This window comes from Tamandua tetradactyla, chromosome 12 (assembly GCF_023851605.1).
Source record: "Tamandua tetradactyla isolate mTamTet1 chromosome 12, mTamTet1.pri, whole genome shotgun sequence".
Lineage (NCBI taxonomy): Eukaryota > Metazoa > Chordata > Mammalia > Pilosa > Myrmecophagidae > Tamandua > Tamandua tetradactyla.
Genome location: NC_135338.1, coordinates 514,051 through 532,524, shown reverse-complemented (window position 1 = coordinate 532,524; position 18,474 = coordinate 514,051). Strand labels below are relative to the sequence as shown.

The following is an 18,474-nucleotide window of genomic DNA, read 5'->3' as shown; positions in this document are numbered from 1 at the left end:
GAATGCTGAATCATTTAATTGGCATCTCTTTCAGTCTCCAGTGTTTCAGAGCAGCTAGAAGTAAAAACCTAAAATTGTGGAATTGTAACCCTTGTCAAACTCTGAAATATGTTCTACAACTAATTGTGGTACTGTGCTTTGAAATTTATAGCTTCTTTGTATATATGTTATTTTTCACAAAACAAGAAGGATAAAAGTCAATTGTGATGATAAAAAAAATATTTGTCCTCTAGCTTTCTTTCTAGGGAATGTGTGAGAGGATCATGTGTGAGAAACTCTGGGATCTGTCCTGTAACTACTTGTTGAAGAGTGCTTTGAAACTATTGCTTTTTCCTTTCTGTGCTTTGTATATATATTTTATACCATACAACAAAAAAGTTTAAAAAAAATAGGAAAAATGAAAAAAAATGAATAATACTAATACAAAAAAAAGAACAAAGAAAAATAAAATAGTGATATCTTCAAAAAAAACATAATGGAAAATTTTAAAATCTCTTGAAGTTCCTATACATTAACAATCATCATAATCAGAGGAACCAGAAAATAGGTTGTAAAATAAAAAAATAAATTTTCCTTTAAAATTATGTATTTTAGGAAGAGTTACAAGTCCAAGAACAAAAATCATCAGAATTTTGTAGAAAAGCAGCAGAAATACAGTTTTTGATTCAGAGCAGTGAAATGCCTCTTGAATTGCAGGTAAGAGGATTTTTATTGAAAAGTCCCAGTTGAAGTTTCTCTATGTCCTCTACAGTTAATTCATAAACCATAGATTCTAATTTGTAAACCGAAAATAAAAGTTAATATATGATTATAAATTATAAAAGATACAAATTGAAAAATATAATTCACCTTTATTGGGTTCCTATATTGAGTCCACTGAGAATTATTTGGAATTGCTTATTATATTTGCTCCACTTTTAAGTTTATTAATATTATAGGTTTGCATTCTTTTTTCCTCATTTCATTGGCTTCTTGTGTGGAGGAAGCAGCGTTGTCTGGGGCCCATGCAGAGTAATAGGGATTTTTTATGAGAGTCGGGGAGATTGCCCCCAGTGTGATTTTCTGCTTTGTGACCTGCCTAGCTGCAGTTTTATTTAGATCAAAGTGCACGCAGGTGGAACGTTAGTTCTGGAGCCAGGCTTTGTGGATGGTGGCCCGTTCTGGCCCTCTCCTGACTTGGTGATCTTGTTCGAGATACCTAATCTGCTTAAGTCTCTACTTTATGCCATGTGCAAAATAAACACTAAATAAATGCCCGCGATTTATTTTTTCTTTATATTTTAATATATTTTCAAATGCGCCACACCTCAGTTGGTATGCGTGCTATGATAGAAAACTCATCTTAGGAGAAAGGACACAAATCAGGTTCTTAGAAAAAAGAAGTCGGGATGTCAGTGTCAGTTTTTTCCATGTTACTCTTTTTCCATCGAAGGCAGCAACTAGTCGTTATCAGTGATGTAAGGAAGAATTAGATGCACAGAAGAATCTATTTCACTTGGAAGTGAAGCAAAGTCTCACCTCATTCTCTAGCAATGCAGTAGTCTTGAAACCTAGTTGATCACGTCTGCTGTGGTATTGCCTATGTTTCATGATTTCAGGTCATGGAGACCTCTGTTTTGAACAAAATGGATCACGTGAAAATGCGGCTAAGCGGTGAAGCCACCCACAGCAGGCTCGGTGGCAGCACAGCTGAGCTAAGGGAGGATCTCGACCAAGCCAAGACTCAGATTGGAATGACTGAATCCCTCCTGAAAGCACTGTCTCCTTCCGACAGCTTGGAGATCTTTACTAAACTAGAGGTATGGCCACCCACTTTCTTCTCAGGTGGTCTTGACCTGTTTAAGTGCATCAAAGAAGATCTAGAGAAGGAACCCTCATAAAAACAAGCAGTTCGTGCATATTTAGCATTTTCAACTTTGAATTGCTTTGTGGACATTTGTTTATTTGATCTTAAACGGCATTGCCTTATGCATTTTCCAGCACAGTGAAAGTCCATCTATTCAATAGAAGATCATCTGGATGTCCTTGCAAAACCAATTGAGATCTGATGTGCTTTGTGTGAATTGAGCCTGTGTAAAGACTGAATGGTTGTTGTTTATTTATTTAGGAGATACAGCAGCAAATTCTACAGCAAAAGCACAGTATGATATTACTTGAGAATCAAATAGGTTGTCTGACTCCTGAACTCTCTGAATTGAAGAAGCAATATGAAAGTGTCAGTGATTTATTTAATACCAAAAAAAATGTTTTGCAAGATCACTTTTCTAATTTGTTGAATGGTGAGTGCAGTGATTATCTTACTGGGCTTCTGGGAATTTTAAACTATGAATATAGTACTGTGAACACAAAGGCTATTCCAATCCTGAACTTAGAGATGGTTGTACAGTCCATACTTAAGGAAAGAATATTTAGATAAATCTTTCTTTTCTGGAGGAGGTGGGGGAAGAGGGGGGGCACGCATGGAATGGAGATTTGGAGTAGAAAATAATCCACAGTTACTTTCTAGGTGCTATTAGCCCTCAAAATTGGGTTTTAACGTACAGAACCACTTTACACTATGCTGGTCCACTGGTGGGGGAAGCATGTTTAAAACCTCTCATTTAACAGGGTGTATGAAGGCTCTCTTGAATGAATACAGTGTTCTTTCTTTCGTTTTTACATTCTCCTGCAGATCAGTGCAAGAACTTTAATGACTGGTTCAGCAACATCAAAATGAACCTTAAGGACTGTTTTGAAATATCAGAGACCAAAAAGAGTGTGGAACAAAAGCTACAAAAACTTTCTGTAAGTTATGCATAAATTTTAATCAAAATTTATCAAAACTAAAATACTGAAGTCACAGAACTGTACTGAAATAAACTTGGCCATACAAGTTAAATTAGATAATGCACTGCCTAAAATATACATTTTACACCAAATAAACATCTCTTGCTTTGGTTTCACAGAGAGGGTGAAGTTTGAACATATGGCGATGTCATCCTTTTCCCAGTATTCTGATTTACCTTAGTCCTATCCAGATCAACTATTTTTTTCCTTTTATTTTAGGAGATATTTCCAAATAATCTAGCTATTTCCCAAGTATTTTGAAACTCTTGATTTATTGGCTAAGGGTTGTTGGGTTTTAAATGAATTCTACTTTCACACCCATTCTAAGAAGGTGTTTAATTTAGTGTCTACTGGTAAATTCAGTTTGTTGAAATAGTTCATTAAAAAATAAAGACCCCCTGTACATTGGACTTTGAAATCCCTATACTTTCTTGAGAGAAGTCTTGTGACTTTTTAGAGGTCCTTTTCCAGTTAGATTGCTTTTAAAAATTTCAGTTGAACTTCAGTACACTGTTTTCAGAGTGTGAATTAGACTTTCTAAATAGCCATACAGCAATTTGACAGTGCCTGTCAAAATAAGGATATTTGTACCTTCTGATCCAGTCATTTCCACTTCCAGGAACTTATGCTACCATAACACTTACATTTTGTGAAATGATGTTTACATAGGGCTGTTTATTATTGTTTGTAGTAGTAAAAGTTTGAAAATAACCTAAGCATCTGTAACAGTTAGTTTAAGTAAATTGTAGTACAGCCGTACATGGAATAATGGAGAACTGTTAAAACAAAATGAGGAAGGTCTATGAAATCATATTCGAAAGATCAGTGATATATTAAGTGAAAACGGCCAGGTACAGACAGTGTTTATATTATGGTGCTAAAAGCACACTAAAATAACGGGAAGGGGAAGAAGATATTTTCATGTCTGCTTGTTATATGCATTAAAAAAAATCTCTGAAGGATACAGAACAAACTAATTATAGTCGTTACCTATACCGGGGACCATGTGGGAACTGGGAGACAGGTCGGCGGTACCCTTTTCACTTTGTCTTTTTATAGTTAGTGATTTTGAAATTATGTGAATGTGGTATCTTTTCCGAAAGGAAGATTAATTTCTAATTTAAAAAATTGCAATGGGAATGTTTATTCCATCAACCATTTATTTAACATATATATATAAAGTATATTTATTGAGAAATATCTACATACATACAGTCTAACCGTATTATATAATCAGTGGCTCACAGTATCATCACATAGTTGTGTATTCTTTACCATGATCGTTTACATCACTCCAGAAAAAGAAATAAAAAGAGGAAAAAGAACTCATACCTCTTATACCCCTTACCCGGCCCTCTCATTGACCATAGTATTTCAATCTACCCAATTTTTACCCTTCGTCTCCTCCTATTTTTTATTTTTATCCTTCTTTTTAAATTTTTTTACTCACCTGTCCATACCCTGGATAAAAGGGGCATCAGACACAAAGTTTTCACTATCACACAGTCACATTGCAAAAGTTATATCTTTACACAATCATCTTCAAGAATCAAGGCTACTGGAACACAGCTCAACAGATTCAGGTACTTCCCTCCAGCCACTCCAATATACCATGAACTAAAAAGGGATGTCTATATAATGTATCAGAATAACTTTCAGAATAACTCTTGATTCTGTTTGAAATCTCTCAGGCACTGAGATTTTATTTTGTCTCATTTCTCTCTTCCCCATTTGGTCAAGAAGACTATCTCAATCCCTTCATGCTGGGTCCCGGAGAATCTCCAGGTGTCAGGTCCCACATTGCCAGGGAGATTTACACCCCTGGGAGTCATGCCAAGTTGTCTTAGAGAGGCCACATCTGAGCAACCAAACAGGCTCTCTGGGGGTGACTCCTAGGCCTAACTATCAGTAGGGTTAGCTTCTCCTTTGCAGGAATAAACATCATAGGGGCAAGCCCCAAGATTGGGGCTCAGCCTATTGAATAAATTGTCCCCACTGCTTGTGAGAATATCAGGAATTCCCCAGATGGGAAGTTGAATGTTTCCTCCTTTCTCCCCTGTCCCCAAGGAGACTTTGCGAACACTTTTATTATTCTCTGCCCAGATTACTCTGGGATATATTAGGGCATCACATTAACTTATATAAACCAACAAGATCTCGTGCCCTATTCAAAAGTCCATGTACTTATGCTGTTCAAGTAAACTGGCCATACAAATTAAATTAGATAACGTACTGCCCAAACACCAAATAAACATCTCTCACTTTGGTCTCACAGAGAGGGTGAAGTTTGAAAATATGGTCATGTCATCCTTTTCCCAGTATTCTGATTTACCTTAGTCCTATCCAGAACAACTTCACTCATATCTCTAGATGAAGTCTCATCGCTTTTTCTCTTTTTTGAACAGTTGCTGGATGGGGTAGCTTTCATAGTTTCAGTTCTCTAACTCTGAGTCTCAGGTAGCGCAGAAATACGTGAAGTTTCTGGGAGTGACCAAATTATATACAAATAGCTCAGTATCTCAGAGTTCAGAAATATCATTTGCAACTCCTGAACGTATATGGTTGCTGGAAGAGTTTACAATCTAGGACCCAACCTGATAACCCATGCTCTCGACTTCAATTCTCTGAGTTTGGGAATTATAGTTAGTCCATATGAGTGAGGCATAATGATATTTGTCTTTTTCTTTCCTACATTTCATTCCACATACTCTCCTTAAGGTTCATTCACCTAGTTGCATGCCTCACACCTTTATTCCTTCTTGCATCTGCTCAGCAGTGCATTGTATGCATGCACCATAGTGCCCCTTTCCTTACCTCAGTCATGGTACCCTTAGGCCACCTCCATCCATTGGGAATCATGAACACTGCTGCCATAAACACGAGTGTGCAAATGTGCATTCTTGTCCCCACTCTCAGTTCCTCCAGGTATACACCTGACAGTGGGTTTGCAGGAGCATATAGTACCCCTACCCTTAGCCTCCTGTGCAGCCACCACACTGCCCTCTGGAGGGGCTGCACCTCTCAGCTTCCCTGCCAACAGTGAATAGGTGCATCTCTTTCCACATTTTTTCTAGTGCTTGTTTCTCTCTGTTCATTTTTAAGCAATTTTATTTGCACGTCATACAATCCAACCACAGCAAATAGACATGCCTTCACCACCATGATCTATATGAAGACATTTCCTTTTTTCCGCAAAGAATCTATACCTGTCTCTCATGTTCCCTGTTTGTTAACACGTAGCCCTGGCACAGTGCCCTTGCTATATTCAGTATTATTACAGTATTATTCAGCATACATTTTTGAAAGCCTGTTCTGTGCCAAGCAGCAATGCCCCAAAACAGACAAGTCACTGCCCCCACGTAGGGCATTAGAGTGGAAGGTCACCTAAAGTAAATGGCCAGTTGCTTTTGTAAAACTTCTGTATGTGCTGGAGAAGTTTAGCTTATCTATGGGTGTGCCTAAGAGTCACCTCCAGCGGACCTCTTTTGTTGCTCAGATGTGGCCTATCTCTCTCTAAGCAACTCTGCAAGTGAAATCATTGCCCTCCCCCCATGTGGGACATGACATTCAGGGGTGAAAGTTCTCCCTGGCGGAGTGGGAGATGACTCCCAGGGATGAGCCTGGCTCTGGCACTATGGGCTCTACAATGCCATCCTGACCAAAAAGGAGGAAAGAAGTGTAACAGATAAGGTATCAGTGGCTGAGAGAGTTCAAATAGAGTCCAGGGGCTACTCTGGAGGTCACCCTTACACAAGCTGGGGTAACTTACCAGAAACCTACAACCTCCAGATAGTCCCTGGACCAGATAAGTGTTGAAATGCAGAGGGGCAGCCTTTCCAGAACATAAACTATTTCTATCCCCCTATCCCGTATTATTGACGGCCCCTTCCAACATGAAAAAGTTAGAATGGCCATAGCCCAAATACCCCTAAAGAGAGGGAAGAAGATCGAAGGTGATGGTGGAGCTATACAGAGAAGGTAGGGTTTAACAAATGAGTATGACTGCTGAATCATTATACTGATATTTCTTTTAGACTCCAGTATCTTAGAGCAGCTAGAAGTAAAAACCTAAAATTCTGAAATTGTAAACCACACAAAACTCTGAAATCTGTTTTACAACTAATTGTTGCGATGCACTTTGAAATTTATTGCTTTTTTGTATATATTTTATTTTTCACAAAAAAAGGAAAAGTCAATTGTGATGATAAATGCACAGCTATATGATATTGTGAACGATTGATTGTACAGTTTGGATGATTACATGGTGTGTGAAAATATATTACGCATCAATAAAAAAATTAAAAAGAAATAAATAGCCAAATGCATGGATGTATTTAAAATGCATACTGCATTCTCAAATCTTGATCATTTTAGGATGGATTATCTAATATTTTAATGTTTTCATAGTAAATTATGCTCTCAGTCTTATCAATGGCACTAAATGTTCTCTTTTTAATTTCTTGCTTTGATGGTGCCATTCTTTATTGATAGAATCTCTGTTCTTTTCTGTTTTTTAGTTGAAAGTCCCAGCTTTTTTCCCCCTTTTAACTTTGTTTTTTGCATGGTCCTCAGCCATTAACACTTAAACCTTGATACAAAAATATCAAAAAAGAATTCTGATTTGGGGGAAGGGTAAATAGAGAATAGGCTGTTTAGCTTTATGTTTTGATTGCCAGAAAGAAGTTAATATTTAGGAGAAGTTGAGGAGAACTAGGGTAGGGAAATGTAGTTTCCTGGCCAACCTGTGGCCGGCCCCTCCTCAGTGGCACTACGTTCTTTAGCTTCATGCAGTTCCCAGGAATTCATACACAAATGCGAATGCACGTACACATTCTAGCACTAATATAAATCCTCTTTTGATCATTTGCCATTGGAGCTAACCAGAGCCCTTTTTTGTATGGAATGATAAGAAGGTTGGCATGTCATGGATTGGTTGGGAAATGTTCCATGGGGAGTGGCTAAAAGAGACAATACTTAGACTTGCGAGTAGTATGCAACTGACCTTTTGGTCTCTCCTAAGGATTTCTTGACTCTTGAAGGAAGAGACAGTAAAATCCAGCAGGTAAAAACTGTACTGAATCAGGTGAAAAAACATCTGCCTAAAGCATGTGTTAAAGAACTTAACAGTTGGATTGCAAGTCAAGAATTTGAATTAGAGAAAATGGAGTCCCTGTGCCAGGTGCGAGCAAAGGAACTTGGGGACTGCTTACAGCAGCTACTGAGGTAGGAAGTAAAGGTGATGCGCAAATAACATGTTATCTAAATTCCTTTATATTCCTTTATGTCTCCTCCGTTAGTACAGCAAACACTAGGATGCACAGTAAACAAACATTTTACAAATAAAATAGAGATACTTTTGAAATCCAGGTTTGGCTCAAGGAACGCAGAAATTAGGAGAATTCTTCAAGTTATCTAATATGGCAAAGATTTAGGAAGGAGTCCAAAAATGTTTTCTGTCCTTCATGACACCTTTGTGTGGCTTCTTCTTCCTTTAATACTATCAAACCCCACAATAATTCAGGTTATTATTCATGACTGATTTTGATATACCAGAAGTTAAATTTTCTTTGTATAATAATAAAACCTGGTTTACACACAAGGTTTATGTCAGCCTCTGTAGTGCCAGTGTTATAAAGGAATTCCATCACATTATAAATTTTTTGCACTCTTTGCTTATTTTATATTCTAACATGCAATCTTCTTTTAGACTCCAGGATGACCACAGAAACTTGAGTGAGTGGCTGAGTAATCAAGAAGAGAAGTGGAAAGAAACAGAAGAATCAGGAGAGAAAACTGAGCTATTTTACCAAGCATTGGCTAGGAAGAGGTATAGCTGATCTTGTGTGAAATATGTTTCCTGGGAATATGGTTTCTTTCATGGTGTAGTGGCTTCTATAAACTTTCAATGGCATTTGGAATTTACAGGGAACAATTTGAATCTCTGAACCAGTTAAATGACTCGTTGAAGGAATATGGGCTTGCTGAAGAAGAATTAATAACGGAATCAACCCATTTGAATGATAAATATCAGACGTTCTTGAAACAAATATGCGAAATTGAGGAAGAGGATAAGTCACCTCCTGCTGAGGACCAGAGCTTTAATGGTCTTGCACATGACGTAGTCCACTGGATAACAGGGATTAAGGAATCCCTGATGGTATTGAATTCATCGGAAGGCAAAATGCCGCTGGAAGAAAGAATACAAAAAATAAAGGTACAACCGTGGAATCTAAACTTCAAAGGTTGGAGTGAATTCTAATTTTGAAAAGAAAGGAAAGCTGAAAAAAATTGTTTATTAATGGCAGATTGAATCATTAGATTGCAGAAATTCAGATCATCGGGCTCACAAAATAAAAGAATTAAGATGTGTCTGAAACTATTTTAATGCATATGAAAGAGAGAACGTATGTGTTCTTGAGAGGAAAAGGCCCAGTTGTCCATCTTCAGTGAGTGCAGAAGAATTGAAATAAAGATGCTAAATAGAAACAGTTCAGCAGAGGTCTCAGCAATATCAAGGGAGGGATGGAGCAGAATTCTCCCCCAGAGTAGATATGTGTGGTTCATAAGGCTGTCAGATATTTATTAGGAATTGCGGAGGGAGAGGTAGTCTCCACTACCCTGAGCTCACTTTCTCATCTAAGAGATATTAAATTAACATTGCTAGGTAAAAGACAGGAGTTAAAGCACTTGTACGTAAAAGGCATCACAGAAGAATTGAAAGCACATTACTCCAAGCATTGTTAAAGGAAGAAAGGGTCAAAAATAGTGTGGTATTAGGGTTGGTAGTACTAAAGTAATTGGAATCTTTTTTTTTTCTTGGCATAACTAATTTTCTTTAACTTTTTGTTTTGAAATAATTTGAAACTTACAAGCAAGTTACAAAAATAATTCAATAACAAAACAGAGAACTAAAAAAACCAGATACCTTGGTTTACCAACTTTTAAAACTTTGCCACACTTACTATATTGTTCTATCCATTCATCTATGCGTTTATCCTCTATCTAATCTCTCGTCTATCTCCATCTGTCATTCTGTTTTCTAATCATTTGGTAGTGCATTCCATTCTACATGCTCTTCTAATATCTAATACTTCCATGTCTATTTCCTAAGAATGAGGATATTCACTTATGTAACCACATTAAGTACAATCATCAAATTCAAGAAACTTAGCATTGATATGAAGCTTACAGTCTATATTCCAATATTTTAATTGTCCCAAAAATGTCCTTTTAGTTGTCTTCTCCATTATAAGATCTTGTCTAAGATTATGTATTGTATTTAATGGTCATTGTCTCCTCAGTCTTTCTCTCTCTTTTTAATTTGGTACCATACATACAACCTAAAATTTCTGATCCCAAACACTCCATGCAATTAGTGGCATTGATGACACTCACATGCGTTCTATCTATTTGAATAGCACAGATGACACTCAACTCAGGCTCTCTGATTCTAGAGCCTGCATTTTAAGAAAATTAAAATTATTTGGAAAAAAGTTAAATTCATAGAGGGTTTCAAGACTATGACCATGAACTCCCATATACTCTCCCTCTAGGTCTACCCGTTGTTATCAGTTTGCCACATTTTCTTAATCACTCTCAATCTCTCTCTCTCTCTCTCTCTCTACATATATATGTGTGTGTGTATATATATATATATATATATATAATTTTTTCTTGTATGCTGTGTGGCGGGGTCACCTTTCATTCTCTTTCCATGTGAATATCCCATTATTGAAGCACCATTTGTTGAATTTTTGTTTGTTTGTTCTTATTTATTTATTTTTTATTAATTTTTAAATTTAATAATATATAACAACAAGCACAAACATTCTTAACGTATGATCATTCCGTTGTACATATATAATCAGTAATTCCCAAAATCATCACATAGTTGCATATTCATCATCATGATCATTTCTTAGAACATTTGCATCAATTCAGAAAAAGAAATAAAAAGACAACAGAAAAAAATTCATGCATACCATACCCCTTACCCCTCCCTTTCATTAATCACTAGCATTTCAATCTACTAAATTTATTTTAATATTTGTTCTCCCTGTTATTTATTTTTATGCCATATGTTTTACTCATCTAAGGTAGATAAAAGCATCAGACACAAGGTTTTCACAATCACACAGTCACATTGTGAAAGCTATATCGTTATACAGTCATCTTCAAGAAACATGGCTCCTGGAACACGGCTCTACATTTCCAGGCAATTCCCTCTAGCCTCTCCATTACATCTTGACTAACAAGGTGATATGTATTTAATGCGTAAAAATTAACCTCCAGGATAACCTTTCGACTCTGGAATCTCTCAGCCATTGACACTTTATTTTGTCTCATTTCACTCTTCCCCCTTGGTCGAGAAGGTTTTCTCAATCCCTTGATGCTGAGTCTCAGCTCATTCTAGGATTTCTGTCCCATGTTGCCAGGAAGGTCCACACCCCTGGGAGTCATGTCCCACGCAGACAGGGGGAGGGCGGTGAGTTTGCTTGTTGTGTTGCCTGGAGAGAGAGGCCACATCTGAGCAACAGAAGAGGTTCTCTTGGGGGTGACTCTTAAGCCTAATTTTAAGTAGGCTTGACCTATACTTTGTGGGGATAAATTTCATATGAACAAACCCCAAGATTGGGGACTCAGCCTGTTGCTTTGGTTGTCCCCACTGCTTGTGAGAATATCAAGAATTCTCCACTTGGGGAAGTTGAATTTTCCCCCTTTCTCATCATTCACCGAAGGGGACTTTGCAAATACTTTTTACTCACTGTTTAAATCACTCTGGGATTTATTGGGGCATCACTCTGGAAAAATCTGCAAAATCTCATGCCCTACTCAAGGTTCCATGTACTTATGTACTTATGGTGTACAATTAAGTTGTCTATAGAAGTTGTGTTAGGAATTGCACTTGTCAAAATATAAATTTTGTACCAAATAAACATTTTTTGCTTTAATCTCACACATAAGTTAAAATTTTTAAATGTTAAAGTAATCGGAATCTTTTTTTTTAAATTTTTTTATTAATTAAAAAAATTAACCAACACAACATTTAGAAATCATTCCGTTCTACATATGCAATCAGTAATTCTTAATATCATCACATAGGTGTATGGTCATCATTTCTCAGTACATATGCATCGATTTAGAGAAAGAAATAGCACGAAAACAGAAAAAGAAATAAAGTGATAACACAGAGAGAAAACAAAACTAAAAATAAAAAGTACAAAAATATATTAGAGAAAAAAAAAAAAACTATAGCTCAGATGCAGCTTCATTCAGCGTTCCAACATAATTACATTACAGTTAGGCAGTATTGTGCTGACCTTTTTTTTTTTTTTTTTTTTTTTTTAGAAATCATACCATTCTACATATGCAATCAGTAATTCTTAACATCATCACATAGATGCATAATCATCGTTTCTTAGTACATTTGCATCGGTTTAGAAGAACTAGCAATATAACCAAAAAAGATATAGAATGTTGATATAGAGAAAAAAATAAAAGTAATAATAGTAAGAACAAAACAAACAAAACAAAACAAAACAAACCTATAGCTCGGATGCAGCTTCATTCAGTATTTTAACATGATTACTTTACAATTAGGTATTATTGTGCTGTCCATTTTTGAGTTTTTGTATCTGGTCCTGTTGCACAGTCTGTATTCCATCAGCTCCAATTACCCATTATCTTACCCTGTTTCTAACTCCTGCTGAACTCTGTTACCTATGACATATTCCAAGTTTATTCTCGAGTGTCGATTCACATCATTGGGACCATACAATATTTGTCTTTTGGTTTTTGGCTAGACTCACTCAGCATAATGTTCTCTAGGTCCATCCATGTTATTACATGCTTCATAAGTTTATCCTGCCTTAAAGCTGCATAATATTCCATTGTATGTATATACCACAGTTTGTTTAGCCACTCGTCTGTTGATGGACATTTTGGCTGTTTCCATCTCTTTGCAATTGTAAATAACGCTGCTATAAACATTGGTGTGCAAATGTCTGAGTTTTTGCCCTTAAGTTCTTTGAGTAGATACCCAGCAATGGTATTGCTGGGTCGTATGGCAATTCTATATTCAGCTTTTTGAGGAACCGCCAAACTGCCTTCCACAGTGGTTGCACCCTTTGACATTCCCACCAACAGTGGATAAGTGTGCCTCTTTCTCCGCATCCTCTCCAGCACTTGTCATTTTCTGTTTTGTTGATAATGGCCATTCTGGTGGGTGTGAGATGATATCTCATTGTGGTTTTGATTTGCATTTCTCTAATGGCCAGGGACATTGAGCATCTCTTCATGTGTCTTTTGGCCATTTGTATTTCCTCCTCTGAGAAGTGTCTATTCAAGTCTTTTTCCCATTTTGTAATTGGGTTGGCTATCTTTTTGTTGTTGAGTTGAACAATCTCATTATAAATTCTGGATACTAGACCTTTATCTGATATGTCGTTTCCAAATATTGATTCCCATTGTGTAGGCTGTCTTTCTACTTTCTTGATGAAGTTCTTTGATGCACAAAAGTGTTTAAGTTTGAGGAGTTCCCATTTATTTCTTTCTTTCTTCAGTGCTCTTGCTTTAGGTTTAAGGTCCATAAAACCGCCTCCAGTTGTAAGATTCATAAGATATCTCCCTACATTTTCCTCTAACTGTTCTATGGTCTTAGACCTAATGTTTAGATCTTTGATCCATTTTGAGTTAACTTTTGTGTAGGGTGTGAGATATGGGTCTTCTTTCATTCTTTTGCATATGGATATCCAGTTCTCTAGGCACCATTTATTGAAGAGACTGTTCTGTCCCAGGTGAGTTGGCTTGACTGCCTTATCAAAGATCAAATGTCCATAGATGAGAGGGTCTATATCTGAGCACTCTATTCGATTCCATTGGTCGATATATCTATCTTTATGCCAATACCATGCTGTTTTGACCACTGTGGCTTCATAATATGCCTTAAAGTCAGGCAGTGCAAGACCTCCAGCTTCGTTTTTTTTCCTCAAGATGTTTTTAGCAATTCGGGGCAACTTGCCCTTCCAGATAAATTTGCTTATTGGTTTTTCTATTTCTGAAAAATAAGTTGTTGGGATTTTGATTGGTATTGCATTGAATCTGTAAATCAATTTAGGTAGGATTGACATCTTAACTATATTTAGTCTTCCAATCCATGAACACGGTATGCCCTTCCATCTGTTTAGGTCTTCTGTGATTTCTTTTAGCAGTTTTTTGTAGTTTTCTTTATATAGGTTTTTTGTCTCTTTAGTTAAATTTATTCCTAGGTATTTTATTCTTTTAGTTGCAATTGTAAATGGGATTCGTTTCTTGATTTCCCCCTCCGCTTGTTCATTGCTAGTGTATAGAAATGCTACAGATTTTTGAATGTTGATCTTGTAACCTGCTACTTTGCTGTACTCATTTATTAGCTCTATTAGTTTTGTTGTGGATTTTTCCAGGTTTTCAACGTATAGTATCATATCGTCTGCAAACAGTGATAGTTTTACTTCTTCCTTTCCAATTTTGATGCCTTGTATTTCTTTTTCTTGTCTAATTGCTCTGGCTAGAACCTCCAACACAATGTTGAATAATAGTGGTGATAGTGGACATCCTTGTCTTGTTCCTGATCTTAGGGGGAAAGTTTTCAATTTTTCCCCATTAAGGATGATATTAGCTGTGGGTTTTTCATATATTCCCTCTATCATTTTAAGGAAGTTCCCTTGTATTCCTATCCTTTGAAGTGTTTTCAACAGGAAAGGATGTTGAATCTTGTCAAATGCCTTCTCTGCATCAATTGAGATGATCATGTGATTTTTCTGCTTTGATTTGTTGATATGGTGTATTACATTAATTGATTTTCTTATGTTGAACCATCCTTGCATACCTGGGATGAATCCTACTTGGTCATGATGTATAATTCTTTTAATGTGTTGTTGGATACGATTTGCTAGAATTTTATTGAGGATTTTTGCATCTATATTCATTAGAGAGATTGGTCTGTAGTTTTCTTTTTTTGTAATATCTTTGCCTGGTTTTGGTATGAGGGTGATGTTGGCTTCATAGAATGAATTAGGTAGTTTTCCCTCCACTTCGATTATGTTGAAGAGTTTGAGGAGAGTTGGTACTAATTCTTTCTGGAATGTTTGATAGAATTCACATGTGAAGCCGTCTGGTCCTGGACTTTTCTTTTTAGGAAGCTTTTGAATGACTGATTCAATTTCTTTACTTGTAATTGGTTTGTTGAGGTCATCTATGTCTTCTTGAGTCAAAGTTGGTTATTCATGTATTTCCAGGAACCCGTCCATTTCATCTAAATTGTTGTATTTATTAGCGTAAAGTTGTTCATAGTATCCTGTTATTACCTCCTTTATTTCTGTGAGGTCAGTAGTTATGTCTCCTCTTCCATTTCTGATTTTATTTATTTGCATCCTCTCTCTTCTTCTTTTTCTCAATCTTGCTAAGGGCCCATCAATCTTATTGATTTTCTCATAGAACCAACTTCTGGCCTTATTGATTTTCTCTATTGTTTTCATGTTTTCAATTTCATTTATTTCTGCTCTAATCTTTGTTATTTCTTTCCTTTTGTTTGCTTTGGGGTTAGCTTGCTGTTCTTTCTCCAGTTCTTTCAAAAGGATAGTTAATTCCTGAATTTTTGCCTTTTCTTCTTTTCTGATATAAGGCATTTAGAGCAATAAATTTCCCTCTTAGCACTGCCTTTGCTGCGTCCCATAAGTTTTGATATGTTGTGTTTTCATTTTCATTCACCTCGAGGTATTTGCTAATTTCTCTAGCAATTTCTTCTTTGACCCACTTGTTTAGGAGTGTGTTGTTGAGCCTCCACGTATTTGTGAATTTTCTGGCACTCTGCCTATTATTGATTTCCAACATCATTCCTTTATGGTCCGAGAAAGTGTTGTATATGATTTCAGTCTTTTTAAATTTGTTAAGACTTGCTTTGTGACCCAGCATATGGTCTATCTTTGAGAATGATCCACGAGCACTTGAGAAAAAGGTGTATCCTGCTGTTGTGGGATGTAATGTCCTATAAATGTCTATTAAGTCTAGTTCATTTATAGTAATATTCAGATTCTCTATTTCTTTGTTGATCCTCTGTCTAGATGTTCTGTCCATTGATGAGAGTGGTGAGTTGAAGTCTCCAACTATTATGGTATATGAGTCTATTTCCCTTTTCAGTGTTTGCAGTGTAGTCCTCACGTATTTTGGGGCATTCTGGTTCGGTGCATAAATATTTATGATTGTTATGTCTTCTTGTTTAATTGTTCCTTTTATTAGTATATAGTGTCCTTCTTTGTCTCTTTTAACTGTTTTACATTTGAAGGCTAATTTGTTGGATATTAGTATAGCCACTCCTGCTCTTTTCTGGTTGTTTTTTGCATGAAATATCTTTTCCCAACCTTTCACTTTCAATCTATGTTTATCTTTGGGTCTAAGATGTGTTTCCTGTAGACAGCATATAGAAGGATCCTGTTTTTTAATCCATTCTGCCAATCTATGTCTTTTGATTGGGGAATTCAGTCCATTGACATTTAGTGTTATTACTGTTTGGATAATATTTTCCTCTACCATTTTGCCTTTTGTATTATATATATCATATCTGATTTTCCTTCTTTCTACACTCTTCTCCATATCTCTCTCTTCTGTCTTTTTGTATCTGACTCTAGTGCTCCCTTTAGTATTTCTTGCAGAGCTGGTCTCTTGGTCACAAATTCTCTCAGTGACTTTTTGTCTGAGAATGTTTTAATTTCTCCCTCATTTTTGAAGGACAATTTTGCTGGATATAGGATTCTTGGTTGGCAGTATTTCTCTTTTAGTATTTTAAATATATCATCCCACTGTCTTCTAGCTTCCATGGTTTCTGCTGAGAAATCTACACATAGTCTTATTGGGTTTCCCTTGTATGTGATGGATTGTTTTTCTCTTGCTGCTTTCAAGATCCTCTCTTTCTCTTTGACCTCTGACATTCTAACTAGTAAGTGTCTTGGAGAACGCCTATTTGGGTCTAATCTCTTTGGGGTCCGCTGCACTTCTTGAATCTGTAATTTTAGGTCTTTCATAAGAGTTGGGAAATTTTCAGTGAAAATTTCTTCCATTAGTTTTTCTCCTCCTTTTCCCTTCTCTTCTCCTTCTGGGACACCCACAACACGTATATTTGTGCGGTTCATATTGTCCTTGAGTTCCCTGATACCCTGTTCAAATTTTTCCATTCTTTTCCAGATAGTTTCTGTTTCTTTTTGGAATTCAGATGTTCCATCCTCCAAATCACTAATTCTATCTTCTGTCTCTTTAAATCTATCATTGTAGGTATCCATTGTTTTTTCCATCTTTTCTACTTTATCCTTCACTTCCATAAGTTCTATGATTTGTTTTTTCAGTTTTTCTATTTCTTCTTTATGTTCAGCCCATGTCTTCTTCATGTCCTCCCTCAATTTATCGATTTCCTTTTTGAAGAGGTTTTCCATTTCTGTTCGTATATTCAGCATTAGTTGTCTCAGCTCCTGTATCTCATTTGAGCTATTGGTTTGTTCCTTTGACTGAGCCATATTCTCAATCTTTTGAGCGTGGACCGTTATCTTCTGCTGCTGGCGTCTGAGCATTTATTCAGCTTTCTCTGGGTGTCGGACCCAACAAGGTTGTAAGATTTTTCTGTGCAATCTCTGGGATCTGTTTTTCTTATCTTGCCCAGTAGGTGGCGCACATGGCACACGTTTGTCTCATGTGTTTGGAAGGGATCCCCCCAGTCACCGATCTCCGTGGCCTGGGGATTTCGGATCCAATTCTCTCTGTTGGTTCAGGGGCCGCGCGTGGTGGGGGCGTCAGCTGCCGCGGCTTGAGGGGACCCTGTGGCTGGTCGTGGGCCGCAGCGGGCCTGGGGGATTCCCCACCAGACCAGGAAACCTCCCGCGTTGGGGGGGCCCACCGCGGCTTGGATAGCCCTCCGATCCGAAACTCGTAGCCGCGGACTCGAAGCCGAGACTCGAAGCCACCCGCAAAAGAGGGGCGCCGGCTGTCACGGCTTGGGAAACTTGCCTCTCTGAGACTCTCAGCCGGCCCGGGAAGGAGGGAGGGAGTAGCTCGGACCGCCGCAGCTGCGGCTGCTCGGGAAATTGCGCACCGCTCGGGGATCTCACCACAGCAGCCGAGTCTCGCAGTCAGACTAGCCAGTCCAGACTTTGGATAGCACTCTATTCCGAGTTTCGTAGCCACGGACTCAAAGCCGAGACTCGAAGCCGCCTGCAAAAGTGTGGCGCCGGCCGCCTTGGCTAGGAAGCTTGCCTCTCCGAGTCTCTCAGCCAGCCCGGGAAGGAGGGAGGGATTAGCTCGGACCGCCGCAGCTGCGGCTGCTCGGGAAATTGCGCACCGCTCGGGGATCTCACCGCAGCCGAGTTACGCAGTCAGACTAGCCAGTCCAGATTGGGTTATGCTGTGTGTCCATTCCCTGCTGTAGCCCCGGGAGCTGTTCTGTACTGTTTCTGTTCACCTATTAGTTGATTTGGAGTCGGAGGAACTAAGACGCATGTACCTTACTAAGCCGCCATCTTGGATCCTCCAGTAATCGGAATCTTAAGTAATGTTTCCAAGAAGAGAAGAAATGATTGACAAAACGAAGGAAGGAAAGAGAAGAAAAGGGAATGAGATTATGCCGTA

At 37.6% G+C, this 18,474-nt stretch overlaps 1 protein-coding gene across 8 annotated transcripts in view; it reads left to right on the top strand.

Moving 5' to 3' along the window:
• The window catches only part of SYNE2 (spectrin repeat containing nuclear envelope protein 2), a 384,031-nt gene that overhangs the window by 178,112 nt on the left and 187,445 nt on the right, over positions 1 to 18,474 (top strand). For all 8 annotated transcript variants that reach the window (XM_077122415.1, XM_077122416.1, XM_077122418.1 and 5 more), the window contains 7 exons: positions 595 to 696; positions 1,599 to 1,799; positions 2,108 to 2,279; positions 2,672 to 2,784; positions 7,847 to 8,049; positions 8,534 to 8,653; positions 8,752 to 9,040. In XM_077122415.1, coding sequence (XP_076978530.1) covers positions 595 to 696; positions 1,599 to 1,799; positions 2,108 to 2,279; positions 2,672 to 2,784; positions 7,847 to 8,049; positions 8,534 to 8,653; positions 8,752 to 9,040 — 1,200 coding nt within the window. The remainder of the gene's footprint in view (positions 1 to 594; positions 697 to 1,598; positions 1,800 to 2,107; positions 2,280 to 2,671; positions 2,785 to 7,846; positions 8,050 to 8,533; positions 8,654 to 8,751; positions 9,041 to 18,474) is intronic.